This window comes from Melanerpes formicivorus, unplaced genomic scaffold (genome assembly GCF_026170545.1).
Source record: "Melanerpes formicivorus ecotype bairdi unplaced genomic scaffold, bMelFor1.0.p_v2 SCAF_27, whole genome shotgun sequence".
NCBI classification, from domain to species: Eukaryota; Metazoa; Chordata; class Aves; order Piciformes; family Picidae; genus Melanerpes; species Melanerpes formicivorus.
Window position 1 is genome coordinate 1,628,778 of NW_027142379.1, and position 23,448 is coordinate 1,652,225.

Sequence of the window (23,448 nt, forward strand, 5' to 3'; positions counted from 1 at the left end):
CTAGAGGACAAACTAAAATTAGAAGCACATTCCCATGGGCAGTCCATGAGAATACTAACACTCTGGTGAAGCTACTAAAAAAAGAACTTCCAAATTTGGAAGGTGACTGGGAGGACAGAGGTATCATTAAACCCCTATCAACTGGAAAAATTCCTGAATCAGCAGTTTTGTAGGAGCAAGAAAGTCTTTGGTGCACGAATCTGCAAAAACCAGACTGAACTGAGCAGTTGCAAGACATTTATCCATTGCCAGAGATGGAGATCAGTAGTATTTGCAGGGTAAAAGCATTCACTCTGTGCCAGGCTACCAGCATGTGAAAAGCCAAGAGCCCAGTCCAGCTAGCACCCCTTGGTGTGCCATGGCTCTGATGGAGACTTCCAGGGGTAGAGCAACACACCAGCAACAAGCAGTGAGGGTGTGACTTTTCAAAGGCAAGCATTCAAAGGAATGAAGTGCTAAAGGAGAACCTGAAACACTTACACAAGGCAGGGGATTGTTAGCAGGAGGGGTCTCAACCTGGAACTGACTGATTCTGTCCCCTCACCCTTGAGCACAAAGGAAGATTAGCCAGACTGGCACCAGCCACTGGCACACCACTACCACGCAAGCGGACAGTACTGGCAACATCCCAGCAGAGCTATGGACCTGTCAGGATAAGCTGGCAGTCCTGAGCCCTGAGAAGGACAGACCTGCAGCTACTAAAAATAATAACAATAAAAAAAACACTGTTAAAAAAAATTATCTCATTTTGCTATGGTAAGCAGTTTACAGGTGACTTCTTCTTAAGAAAACACAGGTGTAGACAAGAAGCTCTTCAGATTTTAGAGGGTTTTGCTGATTTTTGTGAGCTGTCCTGGCCAACAGTCTCCAGCAGACAGCTGCAGTCATTGCTAAAATTGTCAGCTGGCACAAACCTGAGCATACTGGGTTTGGCCAGGGCTGTGTTAATTTTCTCCATGGTGGCTGGTATGGGCTATGGTTTGGATTTGTGCTGGAAACAGTGTTGATAACTAAGGAATGTTTTTATTATTGCTGAGCAGTGCCTACACAGTCAAGACCACCTCCTCATCCTACACCACCAGTGATGAGGCTGGGAGTGCCCAAGAAGCAGTAGAGGGGACACAGCTGGGACAGCTGAGCCCAAATGACCAAAGGGATATTCCAGTCCCTATGACCTCATGTTTAGCATACAAAGCTGAGGGAAGAAGGGGGGTCGGGGGGGTAGTGTAGTTTGCAGTGATGGCACTTGTCTTCACAAATAACCATGAGGTATGATACAGCCTTGCTTCTGGAGGTGGCTCAAGGCCTGCCTGCTGATGGGAAGCCATGCATGAATTCCTGCATATGTGTGTTTTGCTTTACCTACTAAACTGTCTTCATATCAACCCACAAGTTTTCTCACTTTTCACCTTCTGATTCTCTTTCCCACTCCACCAGGGTAAAGTGAATGAGTGGCTGTCTGGGGCCAAGTTGCCAGCTGGGGCTAAACCACAACACTGAGCAAGGAAAAAAGCTGTACTATGGCTTTTCTTCTCCTGACTTCTCAAGAACGTGCCAAAGGGATCACTGGCACAGCCATTCCTCATGAGGTGCATTTGCAGACAGAGAACACATAGGTCAGTGTTGTTAAATACAGGCATAGTTGATCAATGGTGTCAGAGCAGTACCCAGTTTCATTGTGTTTTTGCCTTATCTCCCGTGTGAAATGTTACATTTTTAGGAAGCAACTAGATTTTCCATGTGCTACCCCCAGTAAGTAATATCCAAGATATTATATGCCTCTTGCAGAGTGGGTATTGCAGGGGTAGGGATGCAGAAGATGCTTATGAAATGCAAAAAGCAAGAGGAAAAGGGATTTCTGCACGTGACACGGCCCAGACAAGTTCAGCTTACAGAATGTGCTTGCAAACAGATCCATGCCTTACAAGTCATCAAAATTTGCATTCCTTGTTTACAGTTTTTAGCCAAATTACACTTTCATTAAGAATTTGTCACAATATTTAAACATGAATGGATTTTTAAGAACACCCTCCTAACAGGGATGCAGCTGTATTCCACTACCCTGCTGATCAGCAGTAAGTATGTCAGAGAACTAAACCTTGCCAACACTTTGCTCCTTCCCTTAAACTATTGTCTTCTGCAGTATCTTGCCCAGGAAAACATCCTAAGAGCAGACTAACACAATACTCAGATGTGAAATTATGACCATGGAAACAGACCATACCTGGAATCACTTCATTATTTGGTGCCTTTGAAGTAACCTGTGACACTAACTTTTTAGTTCAGCCCAGTCTAAGTACTTATTTTGCAGCTTAATTTGTTGTTAACTTTTCCTTCTCTCAGGTGCTCTCTAGCAGATAGCAATCATGATGCTTAGGGTGCTTTGGGTGGCACATAAGGACCAGCAGGCAGGCTGTCAGGACGGTAAAGAGGGTGTTCCCCAAGCTGCATGTCAAGAAAAGAGGCAACAGAGACACAGCGGAGAATGGAAAATCCCAGTGAGGCATAAAGACCATTTATTTATTTATGTTGAGAGGAAGGTGGTCAACACTGGACCGGACCCCAGGGTGGCTGTGCAACCTCTTTCCCTGGAAATTCTCCAAACTCAGCAGGACAGACCCTGAGTAACCTAATTTTACTGAACATGGCCTGAGCAGAGGGTTGGGACTGGATAACTTCCAGAGATCTCTTCCAACCCACAGGGTTCCATGATTCACAATGCTTTCTTTTTAGGAGGCAGGGTATGCAAGTAAAGCAAGATGTCTGGGCAGATGAGGGTAGCCTTGAGGATTGTCCCTCCTAATGGCCTGAGCTTGTATCGTCTTTGGAAGAGGAGCAAATGCATTCCTAAGCTTGACAGCGAGGTCCTAAAGCTCCACTCCTGCTTTATGATCAGTTAAGTCAAAACATGATCCATGGTCCGAAGTCAGGAGCCCTTCCTTTCACCTCTTGCTCATTTCCAGCTCGGATCTTCACCTTTCCCCCATTTCCTCCTTCAAGTGCTTCCTCCTCCCCACCAGCCAGGCCTCCCTTCCTCCTTTCCCCCTTTCTGCCCTGTCTCTGCATGTCACAGGGCACTGAAGTTGAGACACCAGTAAGGAGAGGTAAGGGTGGGACTCAGTTTTAAGGTGGCACAAACAGCCCAATGCTTTCTCCTTGCATAGGCCTTTTCCAGAAGCTGGCACATACCAATTCATCCACCATCCTCCCTGATGGTAAGGGGGACAGCCACCCTCCCTGATTTCTAATGCCAAACACTTCAGCTGGGAAGACTTATGTTGCTTGGGAAACAAATGCTGCCGAGTGGCAATTCTTGTTTTCTCTGGGGATAGGGAACAGACTGAGACAGAACTGTCCCACAGAACTGTCTCACAGAGCAGGGTCAGCCCACAGCCACAAAGGTCAAGGCTGGAGTGGGTTTTATAACGGAAACTACTCGAGAGCAATTTTACCACCCATACAGGAGTCACGCTAATGCCACCCTAACAGTGACACCCATCCACACTACCAGGTATGCTGTCACCTTTTTTCAGTCTGGGTTTGTTGGGGTTTTTTTATCCCCCCAACTCAAGTAAGAGGTTCACAGTACTTTTTTTTTATTCCAGCATCTGGGTGTTGATCCAAGAGCCAGTGCAGAATTTACCTATTAAAGTGTCAACAACATTGACTTTACAAAATGAAGAAAGCAGAATTTACAATACCCCCTATAAATGTCTGTGCTAGCATTACTGAAAGAAACAGCTTACTTTAGCTTAAGTAGTAGAGATCTATGTTTGTGGAGGAAAGGGTCCAGAGGAAAATTACATATTTGTGGTTTAGCTGGGAGTCATGCTGTCTATCCGTATGCATAACACGTGGTTGCAGATTCATAATAAACAAGACTTTCCAACAAAAAATAAGTTCAAGATTCATCTTGTGCGTGTAAAAAGAGAGCAATTCATTTTAATCTATCTTCTTTATATGGTTCTTGAAGCCAGCAATGCAAGTATGCAACTTTTCCTTCCAGAAAGCACATACAGAAAGTAAAACAGAACAAGAGACCAAAATACAAATGGGAAGTGTGGCAGCCACCTTCGTACTTGCCCCCCTGAAGCAGTTTCCTCAAGAGAGATGTTTAAATTCCACGTCCCATTTCTGTGGATTACTCTAGTTCACATCAAAAATGACTGGCTACTCAGGCAGAACTGACTTATGGAAAGAAAAATTGTTTAGAAGACTCTGGACACACTATGAAAAGACTTTTCATGCGTGTAGGAAAACGTACAAACCCAGCTATAAGCGGGGGAGGAAAATCCTTCAAGGTCTGGTTCACACTTGATTTATACTTTATCATTATCTATAATGGTGCAAATTATGCATATACTTTGTAAAGGGGAAAAAAAACATGACAAAATTTGTGGTAAGTCTAAGTGAAACTTCATTTCCTCAGTATTTTATGGATGTTGCTATAGCTATCAGAGAGATTACAACCAGTAATGCTTCGCTTGAGCTAGAATAATCTTGTCCTCCATTAAAAGGAAAGGGAATCAACCTCATGCGGCAAAAAGTAGTCATTGTCTATACTAAAAGACATTTTTATGCTCCACAGTAACCCAGAAGAGTAAAGCCTCAAGATTCAATGCCAGTCTCACCAGAATAAAAGGATTATGCTGTAACAGAAACAGAGACAAAGGCTTTAACACCTAATAAAGCTGCCTTCACACTGCTCTGCTTTTGCACTCAGACCACATAATCTGTCACTTAATGTGTTGCATGTTGAAAATTACTGACACCTAAACAACTTACAGCATTTTAACTATGGAGTGGGGTTTTTATACTTCATTCACTTTTACAGATGCCAACAGCTCTACAGAAAGCCATTTCCCCATCAAATCTTACAGCATCAGAACACCTTAATCATCAACCATGCATTCACAGCAACTCCACCAATTAAAAGAAATCAAAGTAACAAAAAGTACTGAGAATGAGAAAGACTGCAGAGAGGCCAGTTGCAGTAAACCCCACAATGACCTCCTTGTGTGCTCTTGCCTGGTTCAGTCTCCTTGCAGTCCACTGAAGTTTACAAATAGCTGCTGCAAAACCAGCTTCTGTATCCTGTTGTTGCATTTCACTATTCAGCCATATACTGCAGCCACAGTTGAGTTTAAACACAATGTTATTTTATAATACTCATTATACTGGCTTTTACATTAAGGAGGAAATTACATTAGATCACTGCTTTATTCGGTTTCTTGATGTTTTAATTCTCTCAAGGACTATGGTTCATTTTATTCATCACAGAAATTACAAATTTAATTAATTCAGCAGAATGGAGGAGGTTTAAAATTGTCAAAATTATCAGCTCATCTAAGCAATAAAAATAATTAAAGGAAGCAAGATCTAGGTGCATCAGTCTCACAGATTTCCAGTTTCTCTATGATGTGAGCAAAAGCTTATGTGTGTGTATATATAAAAGCTAGTTTTATATACATGTAGTTAATATATCCCTGAGGACTTTGTTTATCAACTATATATTTCTATAGTGGAATCATAGAATGCCAGGTTGGAAGGGACCTCTAGGATCATCTGATCTAACCTTTACAGTTGTTGTATATAAACAAACTAATTGTTTATATTGTTGAGGATTTGTTTGATTTCCCCTGCATCAGGACAGAGCTGAGTTATTAACTTCTAAGTCTGTATGAACAAGTTTTTGAGGTAAAGAGTAAAACCTGAAGTTAAGCTCAGAAAAGATACTGTGCTAAAAAACTACATCCAACAAACCTGCCCAGACCCAATTATTATTCCCGTGTTGGTTTACACAGTAACTATAACTCATGCCAGCTGAACTACTCCTGACTTTGCCACATCAGAAAAATTCAGAAAGGATTTATTAAATCCACATTTGTTGTTTATTAACAGTGTTTGTCTGCAGATTCTTGTGAGTTGATGCAAAGTTCCATGAAAAATCTGGTGAATATAAAGCATAAAGGCCACAATGTCTTGCATAAAGCACACAGAAACCCCACACATCCTTAGCTATCCTCTGTCCAAAAAGGGCAACATGAAGTTTCTTATTCTTCCCCACATATGAAGTGTTTAACAACTTCTCTGCTTATGTTTTGTGTTCCTGTAGAGAGAGATGAGAACCCCAAACAGCAGGCAGTTCCTCCTTCCCTTCAGACATAAGGGTATGCTCCTGAGTAAGCTGTACACAAGCAGGAAAGTCTGATGAGGAGCAGTGCCAAGTTTGGGTGCTGTCAATTTCCTGGGCAATTGATGAGAAGTTCTCATCTCAAAGTAAGGAAACCAGAGCAGACTGCAAACAGACACTAACACATTTGTGGAATCACTTAGGTGAGTTGTCTTTTCTCCTGGTGTCCCAGACCATCCTGCATCCAGCCTTCCTCCTGATTCTTTGCAAAGCCACCCCTCCTTGGAAGGATGCTACTCCACATTCTCATATACTGCTCCAGCTATAGCTCTTCACAGAAGACTTTCCTGCCCTCCAAAGCACAACAACTCTTGCTGTCTGGCAATGCCACAGCTCCAGCCCAATCAAGGCTATGCAAGCAGATCTGTGTACAACTGGCTCAGACCTCTCAGAGCAGACATGGCACCGTTTCTGCTTGGCAGTCCTACTTACCTCTAAATACCCTGACTTACAAAGCCATTTGGGGACAACCTGTCCTGTCGCCAAAAGGGCTTCATTTATCACCTGAAGGGCTGCCACATGTCAGAAAAATCTGCTGTGGACTTTCAGGGAAAGAATGAAGACTTCAGCTTGCTGTAGCTGGCTAACGGGTCCTGTCTGCTTGCTCCATCTTATATGTGGGCTCTAAAGCCGAGGGATAAGGTGGCAGCAGGTAGAGAAGGGTATGTTGTGAGGAAGCCAGACATGTTAGCATCTGAATATTTACATGATCCTACCTCACTGCACATACCATTTTGCTGTGCACAGCTTCTGACAAGACAGCAGAACTCCTTATAGAAGCTACACAGAGAGATGGTGTAAATCTATTAGACAAATACTACCCAAATTCAGCACAAACCTGGCAACAGCAGAGTCAACCTGGGAAAAAAATCCAAACAACATTTTTACCAGGTTTGAATCAACAGGTTTTCAGGGGGGGTTAGAGCTAGGTTGGGCTGCTAATGCAGCTCTTATCTGTAGGGATGTCATAGAACAGAAATACCAAGGCGGGCTCCAAATCAACATTAAAAGTAACAGTAACATGGTGCAAGTGTTACACCATCAAAAGCATGTGGGTTGCTGCACTACAAATCAGAGTGCTAAAATACAGCTTTACCTAGAGTTAAATGGAGGACTGAGAAATCAACGTTTACCAAAAAGAAGAGAAAGGCCAGGAAACAGGACAGTGAATTTCTTGGTGAAGAGATGATTATTTTCCTTACAGATTTTATTTCCAAATCTCTAAATTAAAAAATTGGAAGCATAATTACATGTAATGGCTGTAAAAGAAATCGTTATACATGATGACAAATCCTTGGTGGGTATTTGTTCAGCAAAGGATGTAAACTTTTAGTATAACTGGATGTGTAATCTCACAAAGAAAAAGCACTAGGCTCTCCAAACACTGAGGCTTAACCGACATTTACATGTTTCACTTTATTACAGTCATCTCATTGTGGTCAGAACCTGAGAACACAGAGCAGTGCTGGAAATCAAGCTCAGGTACGAACTGCTGCAGCCCAGCACAAACTGCTGGAGCTCTGTTACTAAAGAAACTTGAGCTGTTTGCCTAGAAATTTCCAACCACAATAAACCAGAAGAAGCAGGCCAGATTACTCACGAAATACTGGGAAAGGAGAAAACACCAATATTGCCAAAGACTGATTAGGAAGAAAGGGCTTTGAGGCCTGCAAAGTTTTTTCAAGGGCTGAAAGTTCAGCAAATGGATTTTGCATCATTTTCTTTCACGTACAATTCAGCAGCACTCACTTTCTACTACAATTATTTCGATAGAAAGAACTGAGGTAAGGAAAGGCAGGAACACAAGCATTAAGTATCACTAAGGAATAACTGGAGGTGAAAAGAATGAGCAAATCCTGTATTTTGTTAAACACATCTTCTTATATGTATTGCCTAAGTGGCAAATAGACATTGGAAAAAGGAGAGCAGGGAATAGTATTTCTAATCCCCTTTCCTTTTAGGCACTTTTCTTACAGTAGCATTAGGCACCGTGACTAGATAGCTGGATAGAGAAGAATAAAAACATGGATTTCTTCAAACAGATGAATGAAATATAGACATGCCTGAAAAACTAACTGAATTAATTATAATAACCCAGATACAAAGTGGCCTTCATTTGAGTAATTATGCAAACAAGGAACTGTTGTAACCACACTAACTGGAAGAGGGTTTGTTCAGGCAGATACACAGGCAGGGCTGGCAGAGCAGCCCACAGCAGAAAACACCACCACCAGAATAAAAGGCTTACAGCCAAACCCTAGCTTGCAATTCTGAGTCATGTACACCTTCTCTCAGACAGGTCTAGAACATGGCATCTTTTCTGAAACAGAAAGAATTGGTCTGCAATCCTTTGACTGATCTGTGCAGCCGGCACAGGCAGTGATGCATGCAATTTGTGCTGACTTACAGGACCCTATCTGCCTGTTGCCAAAGCTGTCATGGCCTGTCTGCATTTCAAGTCATACATTCACCAGTGCAAATGCTGTATGTGGAGCAGCCAGCCTGCCACAGAGGATCTGCACTACATCTTAATATTGGTCCAAGCTACTCAAACCAGGGACATGCAATCACATGAAATCAATTTAGACATTTGTTTCAACTAAGCTCTTCTGTGCACTTCAGCAACTACACTTCATTGTTTTATTACTGGTTTTATTCACCCTCCCTGGCTTGTTCAAACTCACAAATACAGTCTAGTTCCAGAAAAGCATGGGTGGATGACTTCTGAGTTAGGCTAGCACCAGATGTGTAGCCACTGCTTTCCAGAACTGCAGAAGAGCTGCACCTCTTCCTGTACATTCCCTTGTCTAACACCACTTTACAATGCAAAAGTTTGGCTGGGCTAAAACAACACAGCCAAAACCATTCTTCCTCTTAACCAAACTTACATGTGAAGCCTCTAAGCTTTTGAGGTTGCATAGACTTTTTTTTTTCAGAGATTCAGCATTTAATTTTCAAATGTGCTACATTTGTTTTCAATTTATGATTATTATTAAAAGGAAGGAGCTGATTCTTCCCCAGGCATGAAACAATTGTATTAGTCTAAAAACATCAAGATGACCAGTATTTGTGAGTTAAAAATGAAAATGAGAAGGGCTAACCAGAAGAATGAGCAAGCACACTGGCCATGGACTTTTAGAGTACCAAGCATATGTGTCTGTTTAAACAGTCAGTGAGATGACTAGCTTTTCTGACAACTTTTGAAAACAGCTGGGGACAGAGGAACAAGTTGGACATGAAAATCCCATCCTTCTTCATAAATCTCAGGCACAGCAAATACTCTTTTGAGAGAGATCCCTAGTATATAATTCAGTTCTGAAAAACCCATGTACAACTCTTTAAAGACCAAGGTATTTATCTGTTCCTGCTGTTTCTAAAGCAAGGAAACAGACACTCCCAAATATACATATAGATTTTTTCTTTCCATAAATACTTGAGCAGAAAACATACAGTTCTGGAAATGAAAGGAGCACAGCTTTCCACATCTACCTATCTTTTCTACAGAAAAAATAAGATCACAAACACAAAACAAGATAAAATAAGCATCTTGGTAAAAACAACACTACCGACATTGGTCTTTCTCATTTTGCAACATATGCTGCTAGATGAAATCCTGCAGGTCTCAAAAAGTCATGAGCAGTGCTGGAAATAACTCCTCCTACACACTGCTCAAAAAATCCCCAAACACCTGGCAGAGATAGCTCGTTGATGGCACAGCAAGAGCTCAAAGATGAGAGAAGTATATGTTCCTTTAGGTGTTCTACTGAGACACTACATCCAATAAGTGGAATTAGAAAGGAGTACCACATTACAAAGAAACAGTCTTGTCTGCAGTTATTTCCACTTGACCTCTCTGAGCTGCTATTTGTTACTTTGTATTTTACTTCAATTTTCTAAATTGTTGTCTACTGTATAAAGCAATTAAATGTTCCTACCAATATTGGGATGCTTCAAGAGGCGACAGATTCGAGCTTCTCTTTCCAGTTTCTGGTGATCTACAACAAAAGAAAGAAAAGGTACTATTAGTATGGAGGGTAACATAGGTCAGTGTTTTTGCATTACAGAAGCCAAAAAACCCCCATTGTCTGGTATGATCCTTAGAATATACTTCCTTTATTTAGTTCCATTAAGATTTTACATTCAAACTGTTCATAATAATGAATAAGGTTCCTGCATCCAGCCACTTATCTGATGGAGTACCACAGGCAGTTCCATTAGAAAAAAAAAAATCAAGCTGCCAATTTACTGGGGAGAACAGGCAATATTCATGCCATGACCTGTAATTATCAGGCAATAAACCTCATTACAACATTAATCAAAGCAGGAATAACCTGGACCTCCAGCATTGCCTTAAATCCTACCCATTAACTGCTTTAATGACAGCCACACAGTTGGACACCCGACAAGAGTGCCAGCACTCCTGCCACCAGGCACTCCCACCACCATACCATGCTACAGGGATTTCCAATAACTTCTGACCAGCAGCTATTCCTTCCCCAGCAGAACTAATCTCTCTCTCAGACTGATTATTCATTAACATAAAGATATTCTGAACATGTAGGTCCAGGTGTACCATCTGCTGGCTCTTCCTCTCCCAGCTGTTTGATTCTTTATAACCTTCAAGCCTACGTGAAGGCTGTAGATCTAAACCACCAAGCCCTGATAATGCCCCTGGAGATAAAATACTACGACTTGCATCAAGCTCCATTTTACTGAAGCCAGCAGCTTCATACTGCAAATAACTGAAGGTCTTCAGGTGTGTTAAAACATCTAGTGTCTCTCAGGCAGGATAAAACACACACAGGTAACTTGGGGAATAAAATACATAATTTGCAGAGAATAAAAGCAGCCAGCTACTGCCTAGTACAGTTCTGTGATGCAAACACACTTCTGGTGCATTTATTCTCACTTTCTGCAGTACAACTTCTGTGACTGCTAAGAACACTAAGCTTTCGTCAAGAATTAGAAATGCAGCACAATTTTTTTTAACATTAGTTCTAAATAATTTTCCAAAACTAGGAGAGAAATAAACTGTGAAATGCTCTTTTGCTATTATTTTACCTAGCTCAAATATGATAGACAGGGATATTGTAATAACCAAATCCTACCCTATTTGCATGAGAAAATTAGTCAGCCTAACCCTCTTCTGTGATTATTGTTAATTGGACCCCAAAAAGGGTAATTTTCAATTTCAAAAGTTCAAAATATATATATTTAAAAGAATAATAAAAAAATCTACAGCTCTGTTATAAACTTAAACTCTTCTGCTGGTTTTATGTTAAGATTTTTAAATTCAGTTGCAGCAAGTCTGAAACACAAGCACAGACCTATCCAGTTACAGCATCTTAATGCCCATCAGCTTTGGCTGTAACTTAATCCTGGGTTGACCAATTGCCATTTCATACACAGCCCACTGGGAGACAATCTGAAATGCAAACTAAACTCAGCTTGTTTCAGGAGAATAAAGAAAATACTATCAGTGCCTCAGAAGGAAAAAATTAAAAGCTCAAGGGCCAAGTAGATAATTTGGCAGAAGAGGTCTAACTCAGGTGCATACCAGCAGTATTTTAAAAGGCTGTTCTGTATTACCTCCATCTATACTGACAGGATTAGCCAGCATAGCTAGAAACCTGGAAGGTGTCTGGGAGTCTTCTATGAAATGCTAAATACATCCTATGTTGACTCTTCAGGAACAACACTGAGATAATATAACACTTCAATTCCAACTTTGAATATAAAGTAGAAACAGTTGAAATTCCTTTGCTGTTAATTGCTATCCCACAGCTTCTGAACTGACACATTATAGGATTAATTTCTCACCTGCACTAAGCATTGCTGGTTTAACTGCTATCACACTACACTGAACGTACAGAGCAGGTGGATACCACCTGGGTGAGACAATCTTGAGCACCAACCCATACAATGCATGAGGAACATGACACAAATGTTCCTCCCGCTTCTCTGGACTGACAGTAAACTAAACCACATGAAAAACAAACAAAAAACCCAGACAAAAAAAGCATTACTTCATAATTTACTAGATGATATAAACTCTCAAATGACAGAGCATATACTAGATGGAGCTCTTTCCTTTAGCTGAAAAAAACCCAACCAACTTATCACATCCAAATCTGCAAGACTCTGGCAGCCTTTGTTTCCCACTGATGGCTCTGAGATTTTAGCATCAGCTGCATAAAGAAATTAAGAATATCTAAACATGGTCACGTACTGAACTATTTGGAAATGACAGCCACTGTAACTGAAAACCATAATTCATTTATTCAACTGCATAAATTCTTACATACTGAACTTTGTATTGCTAACTGATGCTTCAGCTAGCACATTTCTCTATAAGAAATGTGTTTCCCTTATAAATTAATACTATTTCTTAGAGACAAAGCTTCACACTGTAAGGCCTGCCAATTAGAAGCACCTAGTGAATACAATCATTAGTGTTACTTCCAGCTTATGTGTCAGAGAGCAAGGCCATGCCCTACGTTTCACACGGCCACAGCATTCAGTCAGTGCTGTGCCTGTGGAGACTCCTTCAGAAAGGGCCATACAACAAGAGAATAATTCTCTAAACTATCAGATTCTAGTAAAAGGGTAAGCAGCACACCACGCTGAGATAGGTTAATATTCAGCTCTCATTTACAGACATAATAGTGTGCTCAACTAACACATACTAGAGCTGAACATTTGCAGATATGAAGATGGGCTGAATTGTTATCACATGATTTATGAACAGTAACTGCACTGATTTAAAAAGCACTGATATTTTTGTAAATTACAATGAAAACATGTAGCCAAATATGCTGCAATACATAAAGATTACATTATTTTCATTAACTGCATTGTAACATCCCCACATTTTCACCCCAGACTTTACTGGTACATTGACTGGTGCCAATTAGGTGGTATTTGGTGTCATATAAATTACAATAATGAGCTCTCTGCATCTACCTCATGCAGGCTGTTTTTGTGTCACAAGAGTTGTTACTATACTTGTTATAAAAGGAAATGCTAAGACAATGGAGATACCTCACAGCAGGCACAGTGTGTCATGAGGCAGCAGACGCAGCATTAAATATTCCTTGAATCAGAGATTTAGGTGGACATTAAGGTCCAGAAGATATCAGCTGAAAAGAAATAGAGTAATCCTCAGTGTTACTGAAGGGGTGTAGGAAAGCCTGCACTATGGTCATCGTTGTGGTGGGAACCAAATCCAAATTTAACCTTGTGAGGTACTAAAGAAGACAATTTGGCTTTAAAGTTTGCATGTTTCCTTTCCAGGTTTCAGGCTCCTTCCTTCCTCCACTCAGCTTATTTACAAATCCACCCAACTGCAAATGCTGTACATAAATATCTATTTCTGTACCCATGTTTTCAGCTAGGTTTCAATTACTGGTGATCTGAAGGTGAATGTCAAAGGGCAGATCAAACCGAAATACTTTGAGCACTCAGCTTCCAAACATCTGAAGCATAATAAGGTGCACCACTGCACCAAGAGATGACTAGGAAGGAAGTGTCCTGCCATGCTGAATCCAGCCAGAGAAATTAACCAGCAGGCAGCAAAATCCAATAAAACCTGAGAAAGTCTGTGAGCATGCCTAGCATAAAATGTTTATGCCACCCCAGCAGCAGAGGAAGAGCTCTAGAAAAAATAAATTCAATAGGAGGTCACTTACTAAACCCCAAAAGTTAGCTCCTCTCATTTTCGACTATAATTCACCAGATAAAACTGTGCTCACCTGTCAGTGTGAAAAAGGAAGAATGATTACCAGTAAGAGGAAACCAAGCTTCAAAGCCAAACATACAATGAACAGAGAATATGCCAGTACACTTGTATACTTGCTTCCTTTGCTCTCATGTACCTATACTTGATTACAAAGGGTTTCCTGTGCTGTCTACATAAGAAACTGTAAGATAATGAAATGAAATGAAAAAAGAAAACCACAAAACACAAAAAATACAAAGCAGCAGCTCAAAAAGCAGCAGAGCAAACGCAGAAGGCAGGCATTCTAGATCATTTTAGGAAAGCAAGCCTTCATTTGTGAACAATGGCATCTATCACAGCAAGAGCCAGTTATGGAGACTGGAAAAGATCGCTGCCTGTGAAACACTGATACCATCAGAATGGAGGCAGAATAACACAGGTTTATTAATGGAACAAACCTTGCAGCCAGCTACAAATAACTTTAATGTGACATGTAGCAAAGAAACAGAAAGAAGAAAAAATATTGAATGCACTGAACCATAAAAAATTTAGCCTTCACAACACCTAATGAAATCCCGGGAAATCTGAAAGAAACAGAATATGGATGCATAAAGTCTGGGGTACTGACAGACTGTCTGAACATATAGAGCTGAACTATTCCAATTCCTGTGATGACTTTCTAAGACACTAAAACCTGATATTACAATGTATGCAAATGAAGTAACAAATTAAGTGGCATCAAAACCTATTTGCTTACAAAAACTTACGTACATAGACTGGACCTTTTTCTTGAATTGAGTCATAATACATTTTATAATTCCAGAGGAATATAGATAATGTCTCTATCAGATACCTCTTCTACTACAATGTCATGATTCTTAATTCAAAGTGCTGATCCTACATGGCCACCCAAACTGAGCAGGGCAGAAATGTCTATCACTCACCACCTACCAACACAGGGATCTAAAACTGAAAGCGAGAGCTCTTTCTAACAATAGTTTTGTGTTTTTCTTGTTGTTATTTTATTATTAGAGCTTGCAGCCCACAGTGAACAATCAAAGTGCATCTCCTCAATGCTAAGTTTTACATCTGTAGCTCCTGTTGCTTGCTGCCTTTGCATTTCTTCCTTTTGCAAACACTGGCTGGATATATTATTATGCAGTGTGAGATGATGTATACTTTCTCACACAGCTTGCTTAATCCTTCTGAGGATGGTCTCTACAGGCTGGCTGCTTCCTCCACCACTTTCATTTTTTCCCCATGTTTCTCTTTAAACAGCTAAATGGAGAAAACAAGGAGCTCTACATCCCAAGAGGCTCTTCAGGCTTCACTGCAGCATACCTTAAAAGCCTACCCAGCCCACCCTGGCCCTGTTACATTCTCCCATGAAAATCAGAAGATGACTCTGTAAATTCTGACAACAGGATGTGCCAGGACACAGCTATACTTTCTTTCTAGCATTAGTATTATTTTGACTTAAAAAATATTTTCTTTGGCTCACTCTGCACAGAAAAACAAAGCTCCCGTTAAAAGGAAACCTTAGGAGGCATTAAAACCTCTCCTCTTCATGCTTTGTTTCTATTAGAATGTAAACTGCTTTGTCGCAGAAGGTTAACCTCTGTGCACCTAAAATCTCACCAGAATAAGCTGTTCCATCTTAACAAGAGAGATCAAGAGACTGTTCCCTGAGACAAAAGGTGTTTAAGGTCTTTGAACTGATGGGAGTCAAGCTCAAAGCTTTGAGCCTGCTTAGGAGATGAAGCCCTTTGCTAGAAACCTAAGCCCTGCTCCACGTAATTTGTAGGCAGCTCAGTTGCCGGGTAGGACTCAACCACCCACCCTGTTAGAAGATTCTGGCCCGTGCAAAGACATACCAAACATCTCAAAATATTCAGGCAGGTAGCTGCTGGATGGGAATTTTCATGAGCACCAGACAGGCAAGGCCCCTGAAATCTGCCTGCACTGTGTGAGGTGTGACCCATGATCACTATACACAGGATATCGCAAGATCAAGGGTTTAGAACTGCACACAGCTTAGATGGCCTGTGGTTCACTGAGACACAAAATCTCTTCTTTGTGCTTTTCTGTCACAGGAATGCCAGATTTTTGCATCCTATGTGACAAAGGACTCTTCCAACCTATTCTATTCTATTGGGAGGCATGTAAGAAGGCTGACATTCTCTCTACTGATGTGTGCACTGCACAGCCATTCACATACCTTCCAGACCCTGACAAAAGGACACAGAGCTGAAGGTGTCCCCCCCAGACAGCAAGCACATCTAGAGGTGCTGCAAACTCCCATGCCAGGACCTCCCCTGCTTTGTACTGGTTCCCTGTACTCATTTTAAAATTAAATCATTCAGAAAAACATATCTTGCCCAAGCAGAAGTTCTGTGGCAAGTTCACAGCCTGCATCAACCCTGTTAATTGCTGAGGCCATGCATGCACACAAGAAAAGGCAGATTCACAGCAATGTTGTCCTGTTCCCACACAGGAGTCGTAGGCAGACCATGCTTCCTGGTGGGAACACAGCTTGTCCAAACAAACGTGCCCCTCTCACTTCTAAGGAATAAAAAGGACTAGCAGAAACCAGCCTCTGGATGATGTTGCTGCAATACAGTGGCACATATGAAGTTAATCCAGCTCTCCCTTGAGAAATAAATGTGCCGCATGCAGTAAAAATACCTAACATTGAAATGTTAAGAGTGCCATAAACTCTTCCATATGTGCAGGTTCCAGGCCAGAAAAACCCCACAGAACTGCAAAATTTTCTGTGGGGGTAAAAAAAAAGGCATTAAGGACAGTTTACCTTTCAGGACTACAAAAACATGTCAGTGTGATGCCCGGGTTACCTGAAACAGCTGCCATGTGCTCTCTCGAGACATTTTTTCCCTGGCAGTTATGCAAACCCAATCTTTGGAAAACACACATTGACAGAGCAATACATTCCCATCACCAACCTGACTTTGTCACTTCCCTGACACCCCTCTAGAGCATGGTGAAGTACTCCAGGTATCCCAAAATGTAAATATTTGTGGTTTAAGGGTATATTGTGTAAGAGGCATAGTGTTGCAAGGGTGCCTTGCTTAGTCCAGGAATGCAGCTCATACACAATCTAACTGCATCAAATACATTGTAAAACTCTCTCTGAGGAAGTATTAAGGCTCTGGAAACAGTCCAGGCCTATTTCTTAGAAATGATCGTTTCTGTAAGTCGAAGTCATTAGTGGAACCCAACAATATTACATAGCCCTGACTGAGATGGTTCTTATAAGGATAATTTATAGACCTTCAGCAATCTGCAACCCAATCATTTTCAGCCTCTAAGATAAAACCAGAACCACATTTATCCACCTAGCAGTACATCACGCAGCCCTTTCCATTTCCCATTACAGCAGTGCTCACAGATAAACCTCACATACTCCCTCCACTATTCTTGAAGAAGGCAAGTGCCAAGGAATACAGTCCTTCCACTCCCAAAAGCACTTTTTCCAGAATGAATGTTCTAGCATTCACTACCTGCTCCTGGAGAAATACCTGAAAATACAGGTTTAGTTATTCCCTTTTCCCTAGTATTTATAGCTAAGAAAGTGGGACATTCTTATAATAAACAATTACAGACACTGAGAGTACTCATCTGACCCACCCCTCCTAATGTCTCCCGAACAGAAGCACACTCCAGGTGTTCACTGTCACAAAGACATCTTTTCCACGGATACCCGGCTCTATAATGGATGAGAACATAAAACAACAATAGCAGAGCCAATTCTTTTATTAGGCCATTGGGCAAAGACATCAAGAGACCAGAAATCAGGGCACAAAGTGTGCCTCCAGTTATTTCTGTGGCTGTGCTTGCACACACACTTCTATTCAACCATGCTTCTGCATATCAAGGAAAAGCAAAATATATTAAAGCAAGATGCTTTGTAAGATAATCAATAAACCCCACACCTGTTGATTTTCCAGTTCTGCCCCTGGGCATTAAGAAAACAAAAGGCACATTTGTGCTCAGCTGTGAAAGCCACCAACAATAGCAATTTTCAGCTGGCTGATGTTCCTGTAGGGCTTTTTTCCACTTCCCACCCACTTTACATGTTAATATTTCAGCCTTTAGAGTGTGAGAGAGCTGGATAAATAGAGACAGGGACTTCATTCCTACCTACAAAGCACAGATTGCACAGAGACAAGTGTCTTCAGGCCACTGTATCAAGACATTTAAGCCCTGATCTGTGACAACTGCGACCAAACAGAAGGCAGGACATGCCTGTGTTTCCTCTGTTTCTAGCACCACGGCTGAAATTGAGGAGCACATGATTTGAAGTGAGGAGCAAAAGGAGTAAATAGAACATGTGACATTAATAGCAAAGCACTGAGCCAAGATTTTACTTCATATGATTTGTGTTTAATGTTGTCCAAAATGGACAGGAGAGACCAACAGAATGACTGTAAGGATGCAGACTGGGTTTTACTCAAACATTGGAAACCTTTAAACAGTTCTTAAAAGCAGTGTTCACACAGAGCCGAGTTCAAGCTAATAAATGCTACTGCCCACCCACCCCACCCCCAGCCCCACTGCAGAGGATTTAAACAGCCAGCTGGTGATTCAGTTACTTCACTGTACAAGAGAAGTGACTTAGAAAAGCAAGAAGAACATTAGTAAGAGTCTGAAACTACAGCATTGTCCCAGCAAGCCACACTGGTGCAAGTGAAAACAACTTTAAACAAGAGAACAGAAAGGAGTTACTGTCTACATGCATTCTGTCTGTTTCTGGGTTAAAATACTCTCATTAGGTTACAGGTGATAAATCTCCACTTTTAAAATTTATGTATATGAAAATGTATGTACAATTATATATAGACTTGTTAGATACACATTCTAGGTATTATATAAACAGGACACCTACTGAAATGAAGTAATGTGCTGTAAAACTCTTCAATGCCAACATAAACAGAAGGGTCCTGAGAGCCAAGTGTGATCACCATGTCACCCACTACTGTGTCAACCAATCTCCACCTGACATTTCACTCTGGTCATGGTGTGTCTGATCATCTCTCCTCTACATCATCTTTTTTATTTCGACCTTCTGTTCAGTGCAAGATTTTTGTTTGTCTTAACAGGAACACCTGAGAGCACTTTGCATCCTGAGTCTTCTCCTCACTATCTCTCCATGTCCCTTACAGCAGCATGTATTCCTTTGTGACTCAAACTTGCAAGTTCTTTCAACTGATAGCCAGCCAAATCTACAGCCTTTCCACTTTTTAGACCATAATTTGGTTTGGCAACAATTCTATATGCAAGACTTGAACATATTTAAAAGCAGAACAATAAACTTGTTTTGAGACTAAGCACTCTTGCTCCTATATAATACCAAAAAAAAAATTGTAATTACAAAATGCTGCTGAAGCAGCACTTCAGTTCCATTAGTCACAGAATGTTAGGGGTTGGAAGGGACCTTGAAAGATCATCCAGTCCAACCCCCCTGCCAGAACAGGATCACCTAGGGTTAGGTCACACAGGAATGCATCCAAGCAGGTTTTGAAAATCTCCAGTCAAGGAGACTCCACAACCTCTCTGGACAGCCTGCCCCAGGGCTCTGGCACCCTCACAGTGAAAGTGTTTTTTCTTATGTTCCCATGGCACCTCTTCTGCTCCAGCAGAAGTCTGTTGTCCCATCATTGGACATCACTGAGCAGAGCCTGGCTCCAACCTCATGACAGTGCCCTTCACATTATAAACATGAATGAGGGCAGCCCTCAGGCTCCTCTTCTCCAAGCTCAAGAGCCCCAGCTGCCTCAGCCTTTCCTCATCAGGAAGATGTTCCACTCTCTTCAGCATCTTTGTGGCTCTGCCCTGGCCTCTTTCAAGCAGTTCCCTGAGGTTCTTCTTGAAGTAAGGGGCCAAGAACCAGACACAATATTCTAGATGTGGCCTCACCAGGGCAGAGTAGAGGAGAACCTCTCTTGGCCTCCTAACTACACCCCTTCTAATGCAGCCCAGGATGCCATTGGCCTTCTTGGCCACATGCTGGCCCATGGTCAATCAACTGTCTGAAAGCCTTTCTGCAAATCCCTTTGTGCTAACAGATGTGACAGCTAGATGATGTGTTTGCAAAAATTACATATTTAGTTTCCTGCTTCAGTCAGAAATGCCTGAAGTAAAAGGAGTGTGTGCAGCACAAGTGAGTCAGCAAACAGAACTAATGGAAATGACAGCTTCATCCCATGCAGGGGGCACTTCCAACTTGGTGAGCAGTTTAATGACTTTTAAATGGAACTTCAGATTTGTGTAGCACAGTCATCTGATGGCTGTGTTCTATTAAACACAGAGGGGTTATTTTCCAGTCTTATGTTCCAATGAGTCAAAATGAAGAGAAGTTGGTCTGCAAAACACTAAATCCTTGAGTACTTGCTCCCACATTTTCATATACCCTCTTCATAACACCAACGCTGAAAATGAGTGTTATTTAGCTGCTCCTGAATGAACAGCTCTAAACTGTAATTACAGAATTTTTTTTTATCCTGTTTCTTAACTCATTTCCTGCAGAAAGTTGCAGCAAGTTTGCAGGAAAACAACAGTATTTGGAAAAACACTCACAGCAATTGAAAGTAAGTTCAGAGAAGTACATCATAAATGAGAAATGCCTGAAATTTCAGGCATTGACTCAGTAGTCCAACAGCACTAAAGCATTTGCTTGCCTTCAAATACTTCACCGGAGAGGGATGGTCTTAAGTACATACTTGAATGCCTTGATGAACTCCAGGCCTGCAGATCCCATCTTAAAAACAAACAGTTCAACCTACTAAATCCATTTAGAAGACTGTAAACTCTGAGCAGATTTTGCTTGACAACTAAAATTCTGGAGGCACCTTCAAGTACCTAGGTGTACTCTGAAATATGTTAATTTTCACTCCAAATGCTGATAAAACACTATTGTCTAATAGTAAAAAGAAGAAAAATTGAAATGCAGCTTACTGCAAGCCCACAAACCAGTCAGCTACAGCAGTATATAAGTTACAGTAGCAAATAAATCACAACCTACTGACTGATCCCAGCTAATTTTAATATCCATGAGTAATTACTACACGTAAGACACTAGGTCTTGATGACTGCCCAGGATATCTACTTGGCTTGGACAGACATGAGTAAGTTACTGATTTTGAAGCTGCTGCAAAGAACTTCTGAACTCTGACTTTAAGTTCTTCACTTTGGCAATGTTTATTTTTAGAAAGGATATCAATGATTGCCATCTTCTGCCTCGATGTCATTTCTAGAACAAGATACTGCATGAACTGTTTATTTTTTTAAACAGATGACCACCAGTGAGGATATTATCACCCACAGCTTAGGGAGGTTGGAGTGTTCCATATGTAGTAGAACCGGAATAAGAGCAGTCAAAGGCAGAAACTCCATTGTGCAGAAAAGGTCAACAACTTTCATTTTTAACATTTCCTGTAGTCGCTGTTACTTTAAAACTAAACATTACACATGACATATTCTATCAGAGACTAAGGCCCTCATTTATGCAAATCCACTTGAAATCACTGACATTTATCTTAATAAAAACTCATGGACTTCAACTCCCTAGGAGGAAACAACTGTAGAACAAGAATCAAGTGCAGAAAGAACAAAAACAATGGTTTGGCAACGATCATTATGACTCAGAGGAAATTTATTAAGCACATCAAAGCCAAAGTTCTTCATAACAAAAAGAAATGCTAAGAATACATAAGCACATGCCTAACAGGAATACTTCTTCAAAAATAACAGTAGGCTGTACTAGTCCTACAGGATTAAAGACACTACTCCACTAATAAAAATATCTTAATGACTAAACCTCAGTATTTACCATAGAGTAGGTCATAAGTAAAGGAGGTCTATATGGCCCATAAAAAGCTAAACCAGCAATAAACTTTACCAAAAAAAAAAAAGAGTTCCACATCAAGTAGCAATTTTATTACCTTCCTTCCATTAACTTATTTTGAAAGAGGAAAGTGGCTGATGACTAACCCACCACACTAAATTTTTTCTGCTCTGTAAAGTTGCTAAATCTTTGCTCATAACAATAACAAATCTTCTCCTAAAATACCACATACATGAAGATGCTTTCTGAAGCTTTCTCTTACAGCAATCTGACACCAGGGTTCTGATACAATCACCTCCAAGTATGGTCTTATTCTAAAACTGTATCATCTTGGCATAATTTTTAGAATCACTTTCCTGCAAATCACAATTCACTTAGTTTATCAAAACAATTTTTTTTTAAGCTAATAAGCTACTACTGATTATTCTACTGCTATTAGACTGCTAAAACTGCTACTAAAGACCCAGAGCATTTGTTAATAAATACAGAAAAAGGCAGAGTATAACTGTTGAAGTATCACCACAATAATTTCAGTCAGCACTCCCTGGTGAATCCTTTATGGAAGGTTACTGGTCTAATTGGTAGTTTTGTCCCCCAGCTTGAACAGATCTCCTGTTCTTTCAATTTGATTTTCTGACAACAATGCAAACCCACCATAACTGACTGAACCATGACAACACAAAAGACTCTTCAAACTTGAAACAAAAACTCAATGTGCAAATCCTCCAAGTGTCTTGCCTCCTAATTCCCTATTTGTCTTATTTCAGTCAGACATTCATGATTCAACAGTTGCTATTATTTCACTCTTTATACACATTGTGATTTAAGAAGTGCCCAGGCAATTAAGCCTGCAACTGTTTTTAATTAAGGTGGGGATAGAATAAACAAACAGAAGTAAAAGCAAGCACTACCAGGTAGTTAAACTTTTTCTGTTGACACATTTCTGGAATTTACTGTGTAAACAAAGCTCTCTTCCTTAATGTGTGCTTCCATTAGCTCCTGCACTCTGGGCCATACATTGTATCCTGAAGATAATCAAAGGAGCTGTAACTATATAGAAATCCCATATCAGATTAAGCCATCGAGTGCTGCAAGCACAAGTCCCAGGAGGCAAGCTGTCCTCTTTAATGGTCAGCGGCTGCAAGAAACCTGCCTGAGGGGATTTAAGCTTTTCCCCACTATTAGTGCAACTAACACTTGGGCACTGGGACATGCGGTGTTAGCTCCCAAGCTGCCAGCCTTTTCCCCAGCTACTGAGCTTGAGAAACACTGGAAAACTGGGTTATCTCTCTGCTGGCAAACGGAAAGGGTAAGTAAAGCATTCTGTGCCTCAGGAAAATAAAAAGATCCTAGACTCCAGGGAGCACAGAGAGAAACAGAACTGTGAGGAAAAGCTGTCAAAAGGAGAAAACCCCAGTAATCCCACTACGTGAAAGAACATGTGAATGATCACGTGAAGCATTTCAGTTTCTCACAGCATCAGGTAAAACTTCAGCATTAATGAAATGATCAATCTTTTGAAAACGCAGGCAGCTTCTAGGGATAAACCCAGACAACGGGCTGCTCGAGATAATGAATCTTTATCCCTTGTTTCTGTAAATAAAGACCCCAGGGAAGATATTCTAATATTCCAGAGACACCAAATGCTGGCACAGTGACTAATATTAGCTGTCTGAA

General features: G+C 40.9%; 1 protein-coding gene across 19 annotated transcripts in view; it reads right to left on the bottom strand.

The window, feature by feature from the left end:
• Positions 1 to 23,448, bottom strand: part of CAMK2D (calcium/calmodulin dependent protein kinase II delta) — a 130,655-nt gene that overhangs the window by 71,787 nt on the left and 35,420 nt on the right. For all 19 annotated transcript variants that reach the window (XM_068153895.1, XM_068153893.1, XM_068153898.1 and 16 more), the window contains exon 3: positions 10,129 to 10,188. In XM_068153895.1, coding sequence (XP_068009996.1) covers positions 10,129 to 10,188 — 60 coding nt within the window. The remainder of the gene's footprint in view (positions 1 to 10,128; positions 10,189 to 23,448) is intronic.